A 12,591-nucleotide genomic window follows, 5' to 3' on the forward strand; every position below is an offset into this window, starting at 1 on the left:
GCACCCGGCTTGTGCGCGGGCTTGCATGCTTTGGTCTGAAGCAAATCTCTCTGATTCCGTTTGGGATAGTTACTTCCGAGTAAAGACTGGATGCTTCAGATGGCAGCCTTAATCGGTCGCCTTGAAAAGCCGGTCAGAAGGCTTGCCCTGTTTTTGTTCTTAAATCTTGAAAGCGGAACAGCCACACACCCACACACCCAGCCCTCACGCTGCAGTCACGGGACTAGCATCTCCCAATCTCCGTTTGGTTGTGTACCAGCTGGCGTGGATTTTACGAAAAGCAGCCGGACACACTTTCCCATTGCAAGGAAAGCGCGCTGCACCGTTCCTTCGCAGGAAAAACCGAAACAGGAATCAACAAAGCGGGAGGACGTTTCTGCTTTGTTTGCGGGCTGTTTTTTTGCTGCCTGCAGTGAGTTCCAGGCAGCTGTGTTGGTCGAGGGTCCTCCCGCCTGGGGGCAAAGCGATGCAGCCCACCTCTCCCACCACAGCTTTCTGCCACCTCACGCTCGTGCATGGGTGAGCCACACCTTAGCTCCATGCCTCCTGCCTGCTAGGTTTCTGCATGCCGGGAAGAGAAGCTGGGCAATAAAAAAAGAACCGAGCCGCCCTACTTACTTTGAAATGAGTCCCGAAGATCTGTCCCACAATGGTGTTTATTACGGGTGAAGCTGGCGTATACCCAGGGGACAAGTATTGGGGGAGATTGGTATTGCTTACTGGGGGCTGGGGCGCTGCAAGCCCATAACTGTAATTTATGTCGTTTGAAAAATAAAAGTTTACCTTAATTGTTAGTGGGAGAGTAGGGGTGCCGGAGCTGCCCATGGAAAGTGTTTTCCAACGGCAAGAGTCACCTGGAGCAGATCGGGAGAGGCGGACACGCATTTCCAAATTTCTGCTATGCGTATCCTCTTGTACTGTGTTTTGAGTTGCACTGTGTGATCCGCCCTGGGTCTCAGCGAAAAAGGCGGAAATAAATAAAATTTCTAAATAATAAAAAATAAATATTTATGATGAGAGTGACCAAGATTCTCCCTACTTTTCGGGTGAAATGGGCTCGTTCGTAGGTTGGACCCTGGCCTCTTCGGGGAAAAGATTTTCGCTAGCATTTTCTGGGGAAGACCTTGATATAAAATGAAGTTGATAATCGTTTCTGCCTAAGACTTCAGAGCCACTCCCAACCAGCGCAGACCATAAGATGCACCAAGAGTCCGGTTGAAGTCTGGGGCGGTCTTAGAGATTCTGCACCCTGGGCCAAAGTCCGGGATGGGGACCCAGAATCCCTGCCACCCCACCATGAGCCAAGCTAGGGGTGGTCCTCACCCCATACAAGGTAGCTGGGGAACCAGTTGCCCCGGCCCCATAGGGGGAAGGTACAAGTGGAGGCAGGAGCCTGTTTTTCTTCTTCCCTTCTTGTGGGGGGAGGGTGGGATGGACGGTAGCCCCCGAGTGCTGCTGGCAGCTGCCACCTTGCCCACTGGCTAAAACTACCCCTGGCTGCAATGCTAGACCCATTTACCTAGGAGCAACCCACATTGAATTCAGCAGGCCTTACTCCCAAGTAAAAATGCATAGGATTGGGCTGTCAGTATAAACGGATCCTCAGCATGAGTTCTTTTCTGGGAACGGCATACACTTGTAATAGGCTCCAGGCTCCTCCACGCATCACCCCATCCCTCTCTCCGTGGAGCCCAGTTCCCAGAAGTCTTGCGCCCTAGCATTTTATTTCCTGTAAAAACGCGCCTTGGGTGGGCTGAAAATCTGAAAGATGTATTTTCGGGTAGGGTTGCAACTATGAGGCTGCTTGTCTTTGGGATGCGTTGGGATCAAGGCGTTGCATCGGTGGAAACGAGGGCTGTAAGTGAGGCAGCAGTCCCGGGAACCGGGATTTTCTTCTAAGGAAGAGGCTGGGTGGGAATTTTCCAGTACACAGATCGCAGCACGGCTCTAGTACTGGGAAAGCGGACTCGCCTTAGACCCGAGTAAAGTGTATGTCTGGATCAGAGCCTTAATTTGGAAATTGGTCCTACATGTGGCATATCTTTTTAGTAGCAGAAAAAAGCAAGAGTCCAGTAGCACCTATAAAACTAATATTTGTGGTAGGGTAGGAGCTTTCCTGAGTCACTGAAGAAGAGAGCTGTGACTCACGAAAGCTCACACACTACCATAAATGTTGTTAGTCTCATAGGTGCTACTGGACCCTTGCTCTTTTCTGCTTCTACAGACAGACTAACACGGCTACCCATCTGGATCTATCTTTTTAGTGTCTGTTTACAAACTTGCTGCTAGCGCTCCAGTGACAGAGATAGGTTTGAAGAAATCAGTCTCCCCCTTTTTAAAATTAAGGGGTTAAAAATAAAGCATGCTGTGGGGTCTAAACCGACTCATGGCTGCCCCTGAAGTTCCGCATGGAAGAGCAAGAGATGAGCAGAGGGGGTTTGCCATTGCCTTCCTCTGCATAGCAGCTCCAGTCTCCCTTGGTAGTCATCCATCCAAGTTACCGGCCCTGCTTAGTTTCTTTGCCCTGCTTCAGTTCAGTGAGACAGTAGATCACGCAAGATCAGTACCAGAAATTGGTGCTTTGCTCATCTCTTGCTTTGTGCTATCCCCCCCCCCCTTTCCAGGCGCATGTTCCCCACTTTCCAGGTGAAGATCTTTGGAATGGACCCTATGGCTGACTATATGCTGTTAATGGACTTCGTACCAGTGGATGACAAGCGATATCGGTAAGTATAGCTCCATGGTGGAAGGTTTTTAAATTAAAAAAATTCTTTAACCCTAGTCAGAAACGAGTACATTTGCAACCCAAAGAGATAGTCTAAAATCCCAAACATGCTTTCCTGGGCATAAACCCTGTTGAATAAAATGGGGCTTGCTTCTGATTGCTGTGGGCTGCTTCCACAGTGTTACCTGTAAGTCCTTATTTGACCTTTCCCATACTCTGATTTGCCCAGAGCAAAACAGAGGGGTATAGGGATCCCAAGTCTGCAAAACCTCCTGGTCAAAGGCAGGTTTCCCTTTCAAAACCATTGAAATGTTCATTTCGGGCTGGATGTGGCCCTTTTGCTGTCCTGTTCTGGAGATGACCTGTGTTCTAACAGTCGGGTGAAATTCAGAATTTGATTGTCATGTAAGATGTTAAAAGGGTAAGAATCTGGGGGGGGGGGTGTAATTCTATTTGCTCTCCAGTTGAATCAACTCCTGGGCATTTAGGTAAAGGTAAAGCTAGTCCCCTGTGCAAGCACCTAGTCATTACTGTCCTATGGGGGGGACGTCGTATCAGGACATTTTCTTGGTAGACTTTTTAAGGGGGTGGTTTGCCATTGCCTTCCCCAGCCATCTACACTTTGCCCCCAGGAAACTGTGTACTCATTTTACCGACCTCGGAAGGATGGAAGGCTAAGTCAACCTTGACCTGGTTACCTGGTAAGAGCCCCCTGGCGCAGCATGGTAAGCCACAGTACTGCAGCCCAAGCTCTGCTCAGGATCTGAGTTCGATCCTGGCAGAAGCCAGGTTCAAATCGCCGGCTCAAGGTTGACTGACCCATGGGTCAGTAATGACTCGGTGCTTTAATTACCTGGGTATTTAAATCAGACAAATCCCAGTGAAACTAAACTAATCCTTCCAGAGAGAAAACAACCCCCTATCCTATTGAAAGGAACCATAATAAAACATCCAACTGTTGCTTCGCTGACTTACTACCCTGGTATTAGAACTCCTTTTGTTTGTTTCAATGCCTTATTGCTTTATACTGATCTCTTGAGCAAACTCAGTGAAATGGAGAATCCAAGCATGGAATTTTGCCATAGGAGGAGTTTGATCCCCTGCCTTTTGATTTCAAGACTGATTAAAAACAATATGTGGGTAAATCTGTGTGCAGACGGAGAGAGGGAAGACCTACAAACCTCGACTATAAGTATTTTATTTCATTTTTATCCGGAATTTCATCTTTCTCCCCTCCTCCACTGTATCTTCCCAACAAGCATGCGAGGTAGGCTAGGTGGAGGGTGATTTGCTCAAGGTGACCCAGAAAACTTCCACAGCAGGGTGGAGATTCCAGCCTGCCTTCCACAGATCCTAGTCACATACTCTATCCATTACACCACCCTTGCTCAGATGTCAATAAGTAACATACACAAGTACCAATAAGTACTATAAATACTCTAGGATCATAGCCCTGCACAGTGAATTGATTCACCTAACTGTAAAAAAAGTGTTCCTCTTAACATTCCTCAACTCCAGAGGCGCCAACACCAAAATTAATCAATAAAAGTCGTTATAAAACATGAACACACTAATAACAGTGTTTATTTTTTTAAAAAAATCAGCAGTCAGAAACACATTCAAGGCTGGAGGGAGTGGTGAAGGCCTTCTGTTTAGGGAGGAACATTCGCGGAGAATAGACGGTTATAGCTAAAAACAGAGTGTCTATATTCAGAGGCATTATATACGTCTGAGACCCAGCTGCTAGGGACGATCAAGGACAGGTGTCCATCACCCTGGCCTGCCCCTTGCGAGTGCTGCACCAGGCGGGTCTTTGGACTGCCCAGCGAGGCAATTTCCCAGGCTCTTACAAAACACGGTGCAAAACTCCCGGGGCAGAACTGGGTTTGGAGGCTTGGCCCGGATACTCTAACAAATTATAGTCTTTGAGCTCCACCCGAGTTTTCTAAAACTGGCTTTCCTGTTGCTCTAACTATCCATCCCACGCGCCTGCGCGTCTTTAAATGCCTTGCTTGAAAAAGGTGCCCCGCTCCAGAGAAAAAGACAGGGGAGCGGGAGCAATCCCTCCTGGGTGTTTACTCGGAAGTAAGTCCCACTGAATCCAACGGAGCGTACTCCCACGGTAAACATGTAGCGTCCTCACCCGTTTGCGGATGAAACAGTGGTGTAACTGCCCTTCGTGACAAGGTTCCATAATTTGGATTCGGACCGTCACGTTTGCACGTGTGCATGCAGTTCTGGATGGAGGTGTGACGTTTTGCTTGTCGAGTCTGGTCGAAAAGGGAGCAGCGACTCCACCAGAAGGAGAGAGAGTTGAATTGATCTCTCCCCCCCCCCCCCCGCCCCTACTCTAATGCAGCACAACGTCCGAGTTTGCCATTCGACCGGGTAGGTGGGGGGTTGACTGGTATATTCCAATGACTTTTCCGCTGCGAGGCGTCGGTAATTTGTAAGCGATTAGGTTCAATTTTGTAGTTCTTTTTTTAAAAAAATGTCTCAACGCTTTTACGTGGAAAGCCTTTTCTTAATTTCCCGAAATGTGACCTGGCTGCTTTCAGCATCTCGAGCAAGGACGGCAATAAATCCCGTGGGATTTCGCTTAAAGGAAACCTGCTTACGATCGGGCTGGAAATTATAGCTTGAACATGCGCAGTGTTGGACGCTGAAGAAAACGCTTGGAGTTTTGATGAAGCCAGAGGTGTTAAATTGTTATAGTAACCACCTGGGAAGGCATGAATAGACAGGTGTGCATTACCTGTCTTTGGCACAGCCCAGCCAAAGTTAGAGGACTTATCAGTCCTATAGACCCTGTAAATCCTCTAAAATCCATGGCCTTGGAGCAACTTCGCCAGTCCTTGGGAAACGATCCGTGCTCTGATGGGGAAGGTACCATTTGTGGGCGCTTTACTCCAGAAATTTTCCCTCCCCCACGCTACTAAAGGGATTTCCAGGACCGCAGAACTGATTCACCCGAAACAAATTGATCAGTGGCAGTTGAGTTGGAGTTTTTGCAAAGTTTTGAAAGTTTCTTCCCCTGAAAAGACAATTGGAATGATTTCTCACTGGACGAGGCAGGGCCGAGGTGCTTCTTGCTGGAAGCAGCCCTCCAGGGGGTCGACCCCTGTGTGTTATGAGCCTTTAAGTCTCCTCCGACCTTATGAATGACAGTCCTCCAAAACATCCTATCATTAACAGACTTGTTCACATCCTGCAAACTGGAGGAGGAGGTGGCTCCTTTTATTGGGTCCAGCCGTCTCGTTTTAGGTCTTCCTCTTTTCCTACTAACCAAGTTGTGTTAGTCCTCTCTCTACTCCTGTCGTTGGAAACTCATCGGCCCTCCAGAGGTGCCTTTTCTATCCAAACCTTTTCGCTGTAGTCTTGGCGCAGCTCTGCGATCCACCCCCTTAGCTAGTTATGCGCTTTGACTTTTTAACACCTTTGAGTTTAAAAGGGCCAGTGAAAGATGCATTATACACTTCGCTCCAGATCCAAGACGCCTGAAAAGCCCCTGTGCCTAGGAATCGTGATGCCAAAAATGTAAATATTTAGACAGATCTCCAGCTTCCCAGGGCGTTTCAGAAATGTTTGCTTGTCAAAGGAAATGGGATATATAACATCCAATTGAGTCTATCTCTCCCACCCACCCCTTTTTTCTTTTCTTTGCAAGTGGTGTTTCTGCTCAAGTCCGAGGCCGGATAGTTCTCCCACTGAGCAAAGGCTGAATTTTAAATAAACATGCGAGCAGAGGAGGGGTCTGAGTCTGCACTCTTGAATCAATATGCACTTTGAAAGGATAGAATCAGGGCTGGAGGCTAGAAAATGCTTTCATTGCACGTGGAGTCTGGTTTCGCCCTGTCCAGGGACTCCAGACAAAGATTCCCTTGGGATCCGCTTCACATTCAGAAGACAGGAGCCAGGATTTGCACTGTGGTTTTGCTGCCATCCCTTAGTGGCACGTTGCTGGGCTCCCTAGGACTCTGGAGCTTTAGGTTTCCCCAGGGCTTTTTTTCTGGGAAAAGAGGTGGTGGAACTCAGGAGGACCACACGATGATGACGTCACTTTGGGTTAGCTGGAACAAAGGGGGAGTTTTTTAAAGTTTAAATCGCCCTCGGAGAAAATGGTCACATGGCTGGTGGCCCCGCCCCCTGATCTCCAGACAGAGGGGAGTTTAGATTGCCCTCTGCGCCATTGGAGGGCAATCTCAACTCCCCTCTGCCTGGAGATCAGGGGGTGGTGACACTGGCCATGTGACCATTTTCAAGAGGTGCCGGAACTCCGTTCCACCGCGTTCCCACTGAAAAAAAGCCCTGGGCTTCCCCCCATCCCTGAGGGAAAGGCATGTTTTAACTCCAGAAACGTAGGGATTCTTAAATCATTGTTACTATTGCCACATAACTTCTATTTCATCTTTCTTTAAACTATTGCTGGCTACAAGCCTTCTTCTCTTTTTAAATACTGAGCATTTAACCCAAAGAAAGAATATCCTGAATATATGTCCACCATCTTCAAAAATGTTTCACACAGAGACAGAACCCTCTCTTTGGTTTTATTATGTTAACTTATGAAAGACAACACCCTCTTTTTCTTCGGGGGGCGGGGTCATCCTCCTTTTGAGTAAATGCAGCAGGACTTCACACACATCATCACACACATATTCTTTATAACAAGCTTGTTCCCATATGGAAAACATTCTTACAGCCATTTTGCAGATGGGAAAGACTGAGGCTGAAAGGAAATGGCTTGCCTAAGGTCCACCTCGTGAGTTCCTGCCAAGGGTGAAACTTGAAGCCCTGGGGCTTTCACAGCTCAGTCTCTTAGGCACTACGCTATACCAGCACTTCTAGACAAACCTCTTTGCATTAAAAGATCTATTAGTCACGCTTTCCTGCCGGAATTCATACAGGCAATGTATGCACATAGCGGCATACACTGATGTATTACACAAATACAAACCAGAGCCATTTCCGCTTTCCACACTGGGTAAGCTTTTTCTATGCTTTTGGGAATATGCCCACAGGGTCCCTGATTTGGGGTGTAAAAATTACTGTTGTAATTCAGAACCTTGATGAATTTTAAGATATCGTTCTGCGCTGGCACACGATGGCAGAAATTTCAGCAAAGGTTCTAATAAATCTATCTGGGCTCCTGCACTGCAGCTTTACTTAGCACGAGGCTTAACCAAGACCTGGTTTTTCTCTCCGCACAGATACGCATTTCACAGTTCCTCCTGGCTGGTAGCCGGCAAGGCTGACCCAGCGACTCCCGGGAGAGTACATTACCACCCAGATTCTCCAGCCCGGGGAGCTCAATGGATGAAACAGATTGTCTCCTTTGACAAACTTAAGCTGACTAACAATTTATTGGATGACAATGGACATGTAAGTGTTACAAGAGGGAAGCAGGAAAATCGTTGCCGAAGGGCTTGGCCACTGAAATACTGGGTGGATCTCAAGGTGGTAAGAGGGTTGGTTCTGGCATTCCTGTGGGTGGGCTGCCAGGCCTCAGAAAATGCAAAACACACAAACCGAGGGCAGCCCTAAGGGCAGAACTCAAACCAACACGCAACAGTAGCCCAGGGACCAACAATTCAGTGAAACTACAATAGATACCAAAATTGAAAAACAGTATTTTTCAATTTTGGTATCTGTACTGTAACCACAGCTTAGAAAGTCTCAGTGTCTGTGTAGTCAGAACTATGTACTGTCCCTTTAACAATTGGTACTCATGGGAATTGTAGTGCCCCCTTCAATACAGAAGTTTATTGTAGGCTTCCTGTGAAGGTGTTAAAAACTTGATTGTCCTCTTCCTCCCTTTGTTTGGGACACTGCTCCTCAAGCAAGGATGCGACAGTTATAACGAATTTACCGCTTGTCTACAACAAATCTGGACCAATAAAGATGTACCTTGCTTATGTTTGAACCGTGCCTCGTTCACTGGCTAAAACTGTGAGTAAGGATCCCTTTTACGATCTGGGTTGAGAAAGGCAGCGCGTTAGAGCTATCTGGAAGCTAGCATCTTTCCCAGCTGCTTCCAGAATAGTATCTATTGTAGTTTCACTGAATTGTTGGTCCCTGGGCTACTGTTGCGTGTAGGCCTCAGCAAATGGCTGAAGAAATTCAGCCTGGTGTGGGGACAGATACGTGGCCTCCCCAAACGTGAGACTATCGAAAGGGGTACCCACAAAATGTTTCCCCAGCTGTAACCTCTCATATCGATAGGATCTCTGCTGTGTAAAGTTCTTTACAATCTATAACTCATCCATCCACACATCATCCCTATGAAGTAAGTGATTAATATGTCTTTTTAAGGGGAGGTCCAGTCCTTTTATTATGAAAACAACAAAACAATTTAAAATAACACGTTTATTGAAATGTATAATGTTTATCACTTCGCTGTTTTAAGCATGTTGTTGTATTGACTGTATATAGCGGCTGCTGGCACCCTAAAGATAGTTCTGTGAAAAGTCAGGCTCTTTATAATAATAATGATAATGATAACAGCAGCAGCAGCAGCCTTCAATTTATACACTGCCCTTCAGGATGACTTAACACCCACACTGAGCGGTTTACAAAGTATGTCATTATTATCCACACAACAACAAATGCCCTGTGAGGAGGGTGGGGCTGAGAGAGCTAGAAGCTGTGACTGACCCAAAGTCACCCAGCTGGCTTCAAGTGGAGGAGTGGGGAATCAAACCCGGTTCTCCAGATTAGAGCCCTGCACTCTTAACCACTATACCAAACTGGCTCTTAGCAGAGAAATTAGCAGAGCTTACTCCCAGGAAAATGTGGTTAAAACTGAGGAGGACTTTTTCCCCCTCTCAAAGTTTGCAATGGTTACTGCCAGAGTCCAAGAAACTGGCATACATGAGGCCTCTCAGTTAGTTTCCGTTTGTTCATGAATCGAAATCCAGTCTTCAGCCTACAGTACATAGCTGTACAGTGTTAAGTGCTATCATTTTAAGACTTCAACAAGCCAAAGTCACTATGGACCATAAACATGTTGACTCACATGTTGACTTACAAGAAAGTTTCATTGACAGTTAAGTGTGCTTCACTGATGAGAGAGGGGCCATAGACTACATTACTATGTTGCCTTACATCGTACCTGTTCTTTTAAGGATATCCTCCTATATATTACCTGTTGCTTTAAGAATGATCCTACTGGGTAGTTCTGTGTTGTCAAATGTCAGTCCTAGAAATGCTCTGTTTTAGCATTTCTTCAACTCTGTATTGGACTTTTGCTCATGTTATGCCTTTGTAAACTTGCATTTATTTACTTTATGGCATTGTTTATTGAAATGTTCTTGATATTAACTGTCCTAATCTCACACTATGTAATCCGCCTTGAGTCTCAGTGAGAAAGGTGGACTATAAATGACATTAAATAAATAAAATTATGCATGTTTATTTGGAAGACTGCAGTCTTAAGTGCTTTTAAAGTCCAGTCTTCTCACAGGAGAAGCAGACACATATTTTGTTCTCCTGGATGCAATCTGTACTTAACTTTGGGGGCTAGATTGTATCCTTTAACTGGTATCTATCAAAAGGCACTTGAAACTTAGCTAGGAGAGATGGCTTGCTTTCAAAGGAATTTCTATCAGATAAAAACAAAGTTACTGGGATTTATCATCTCAAATGAAGAGGGTATATAGGAAAAATGACTGGAGGAGACAAAAGATTTTTACCTTGGCAAGTAAAAATTAATTTTAATAGCACGGGGGCTTTCCCCCTCTCAATAAATCAATCCAAATTATTCATGCCCTGACCTGATAAACTTTGTTGATTTCCTTTATTTCTTCTCCAGTCCAGCTTCCTCTTCAAAGACAGCTGGGTTCACAAATGGTTCCATCTCCCTTTCTACCCTTGCCTTGTGTCGGCTCCCACCCTGACACTGTGCAGTTGGTAACTTGTGTGTGGGTGTGGGGGCCCTCCTCTCTCAACATGCTGTCTTGGTGTAGTGGAATGAATCAATTATGATCTCCCTTGCTCATTTTATCATTCAGATCATTTTGAACTCCATGCACAGATATCAGCCTCGTTTCCACGTGGTTTACGTGGACCCTAGGAAAGACAGCGAGAAGTACGCAGAAGAGAACTTTAAGACCTTTGTCTTTGAGGAGACCCGCTTCACTGCAGTGACAGCCTACCAGAACCACAGAGTGAGTATCTGGAGTTCATTACTGAGACACAAACCTTCCAGTACTTCATTTATCAAAAATAAAAAAAACCCTTCCTTCCTCACCCCACTTCCAGCAACATGATGGATGGGGAGCTGGAAAAGAGAAGGCAGGAGGGATAGATTGTTCAGAGCAGTCAATCAACTGGGGCTTAGTTGGAGGGAAAAAACAACAACCTCCGAACCAAACAATACCGGATGCCATCCACAACACATTCAAAAGGTGATGCAGTCCCATTTAGTTGCTTTAGCAATGATCAGACTCAACAGATGGAAAAACACAGTTTAAACCGAGATATCTCCTCTTTAAAACTGTATGTGGGATCCAATTTTTGCATTTATATGGAAGTGAATATACTAAATTGCACTAAACGTTTATATGGGTATAGAACATTCTGAGTTGCATATCTCTTTGGGCTTCTACTTTCTTCCACACTGCATGACCCACAAACCACCTATACTGGATTAAACCACTTTATTAAGGGCTTCAATCTTAAACACCTAAAAATGAGTTCTAATGACACCATTTTTTGGTTTGGGGGTTGGGTTTTTTAACATTTTGCTTGCACTAGGATGGAATGCCAATTTAAATGTAAGTTCTTATACTTACAATCTAGCCTTACACATGTTTACTTAGAAGTAAATCCCACGGAGGTCAATGGGATTTATTCCCTAGGAAGTATGCATAGTATAGTAATATCAGTTGGTTTATGGAGTATAGATATACAAATACATATATGCAGGCCTTATTCGTTTCATTAAATATTAGCAATAATTTAGGCCTCTGTTCTTTACTTACTGCCTATCCAAAAGCCATTCTGTATTAAAAGGTCATTAAATCATAAGCTAGATCTAGGTTAACAAGAATTCTGTTCAAAAAGCCTTCCCCAGTTGATATTACCACTACAGTCCATTCACATCTTCTTTAGTCCTTAGTTCACCAAAAGCAAATTAGACTGCAAGACACATCCCAGGTAAAGATGGGGGAGGGATCATGGCTCTTCTTGGCAGGCAGAAGGTCCTAGGTTCAATTCCTGGCACCTCCAGCTAAAAGGACCAGGCAGTAAGTGATGTGAAAGACCTCTACCTGAGACCCTGGCTGATTCCGCACACATTGGATAATGCACTTTCAATGCACTTTATCAATTATTTGAGGTGGATTTTTTGTTCCGCACACAAAAAAATCTGTTCCAAATGATCTATAAAGAGGATTGGAAGTACGTTATCCAACGTGTGCGGAATCACTCCCTGAGAGCAGCTGCCAGTCTGAGCAGATGGTACTGACTTTGATGGATTGATTGTCTGATTCAGTATAAGGAAAAGTGTGTGTGTGTGTGTGTGTGAGAGAGAGAGGGGGGGGAGGGGATATTGGCTTCTTTAACACAGTGTTGTCTACTCTGACTGGCAGCCTCTCTTCAGAGATCTGTCCAATTCTACTAGCTGCAACCATCTCCACTGGAATTGCCAGGAAACTTTTGCATGCCATGAATGTTCCCAATGCTTCAACCCATTCTCCTTTCTGCTATTTGGTGCTGCAGCTGCAATTCTAAGTATGCTTACCTGTGAGTAAGCCTCCCTGAACATAGTGGTGGTCTCTCTTTTGGAATAGACATATACAGGGCTTTTTTTCTGGGAAAAGAGGTGGTGGAACTCAGTGGGTTGCCCTTGGAGAAAATGTTCACATGGG

General features: G+C 45.5%; 1 protein-coding gene across 2 annotated transcripts in view; it reads left to right on the forward strand.

Moving 5' to 3' along the window:
- The window catches only part of TBX1 (T-box transcription factor 1), a 55,230-nt gene that overhangs the window by 14,236 nt on the left and 28,403 nt on the right, over positions 1-12,591 (forward strand). For both annotated transcript variants that reach the window (XM_054996416.1, XM_054996417.1), the window contains 3 exons: positions 2,625-2,726; positions 7,933-8,104; positions 10,732-10,887. In XM_054996416.1, coding sequence (XP_054852391.1) covers positions 2,625-2,726; positions 7,933-8,104; positions 10,732-10,887 — 430 coding nt within the window. The remainder of the gene's footprint in view (positions 1-2,624; positions 2,727-7,932; positions 8,105-10,731; positions 10,888-12,591) is intronic.

Source organism: Eublepharis macularius, chromosome 13 (assembly GCF_028583425.1).
Source record: "Eublepharis macularius isolate TG4126 chromosome 13, MPM_Emac_v1.0, whole genome shotgun sequence".
NCBI classification, from domain to species: domain Eukaryota; kingdom Metazoa; phylum Chordata; class Lepidosauria; order Squamata; family Eublepharidae; genus Eublepharis; species Eublepharis macularius.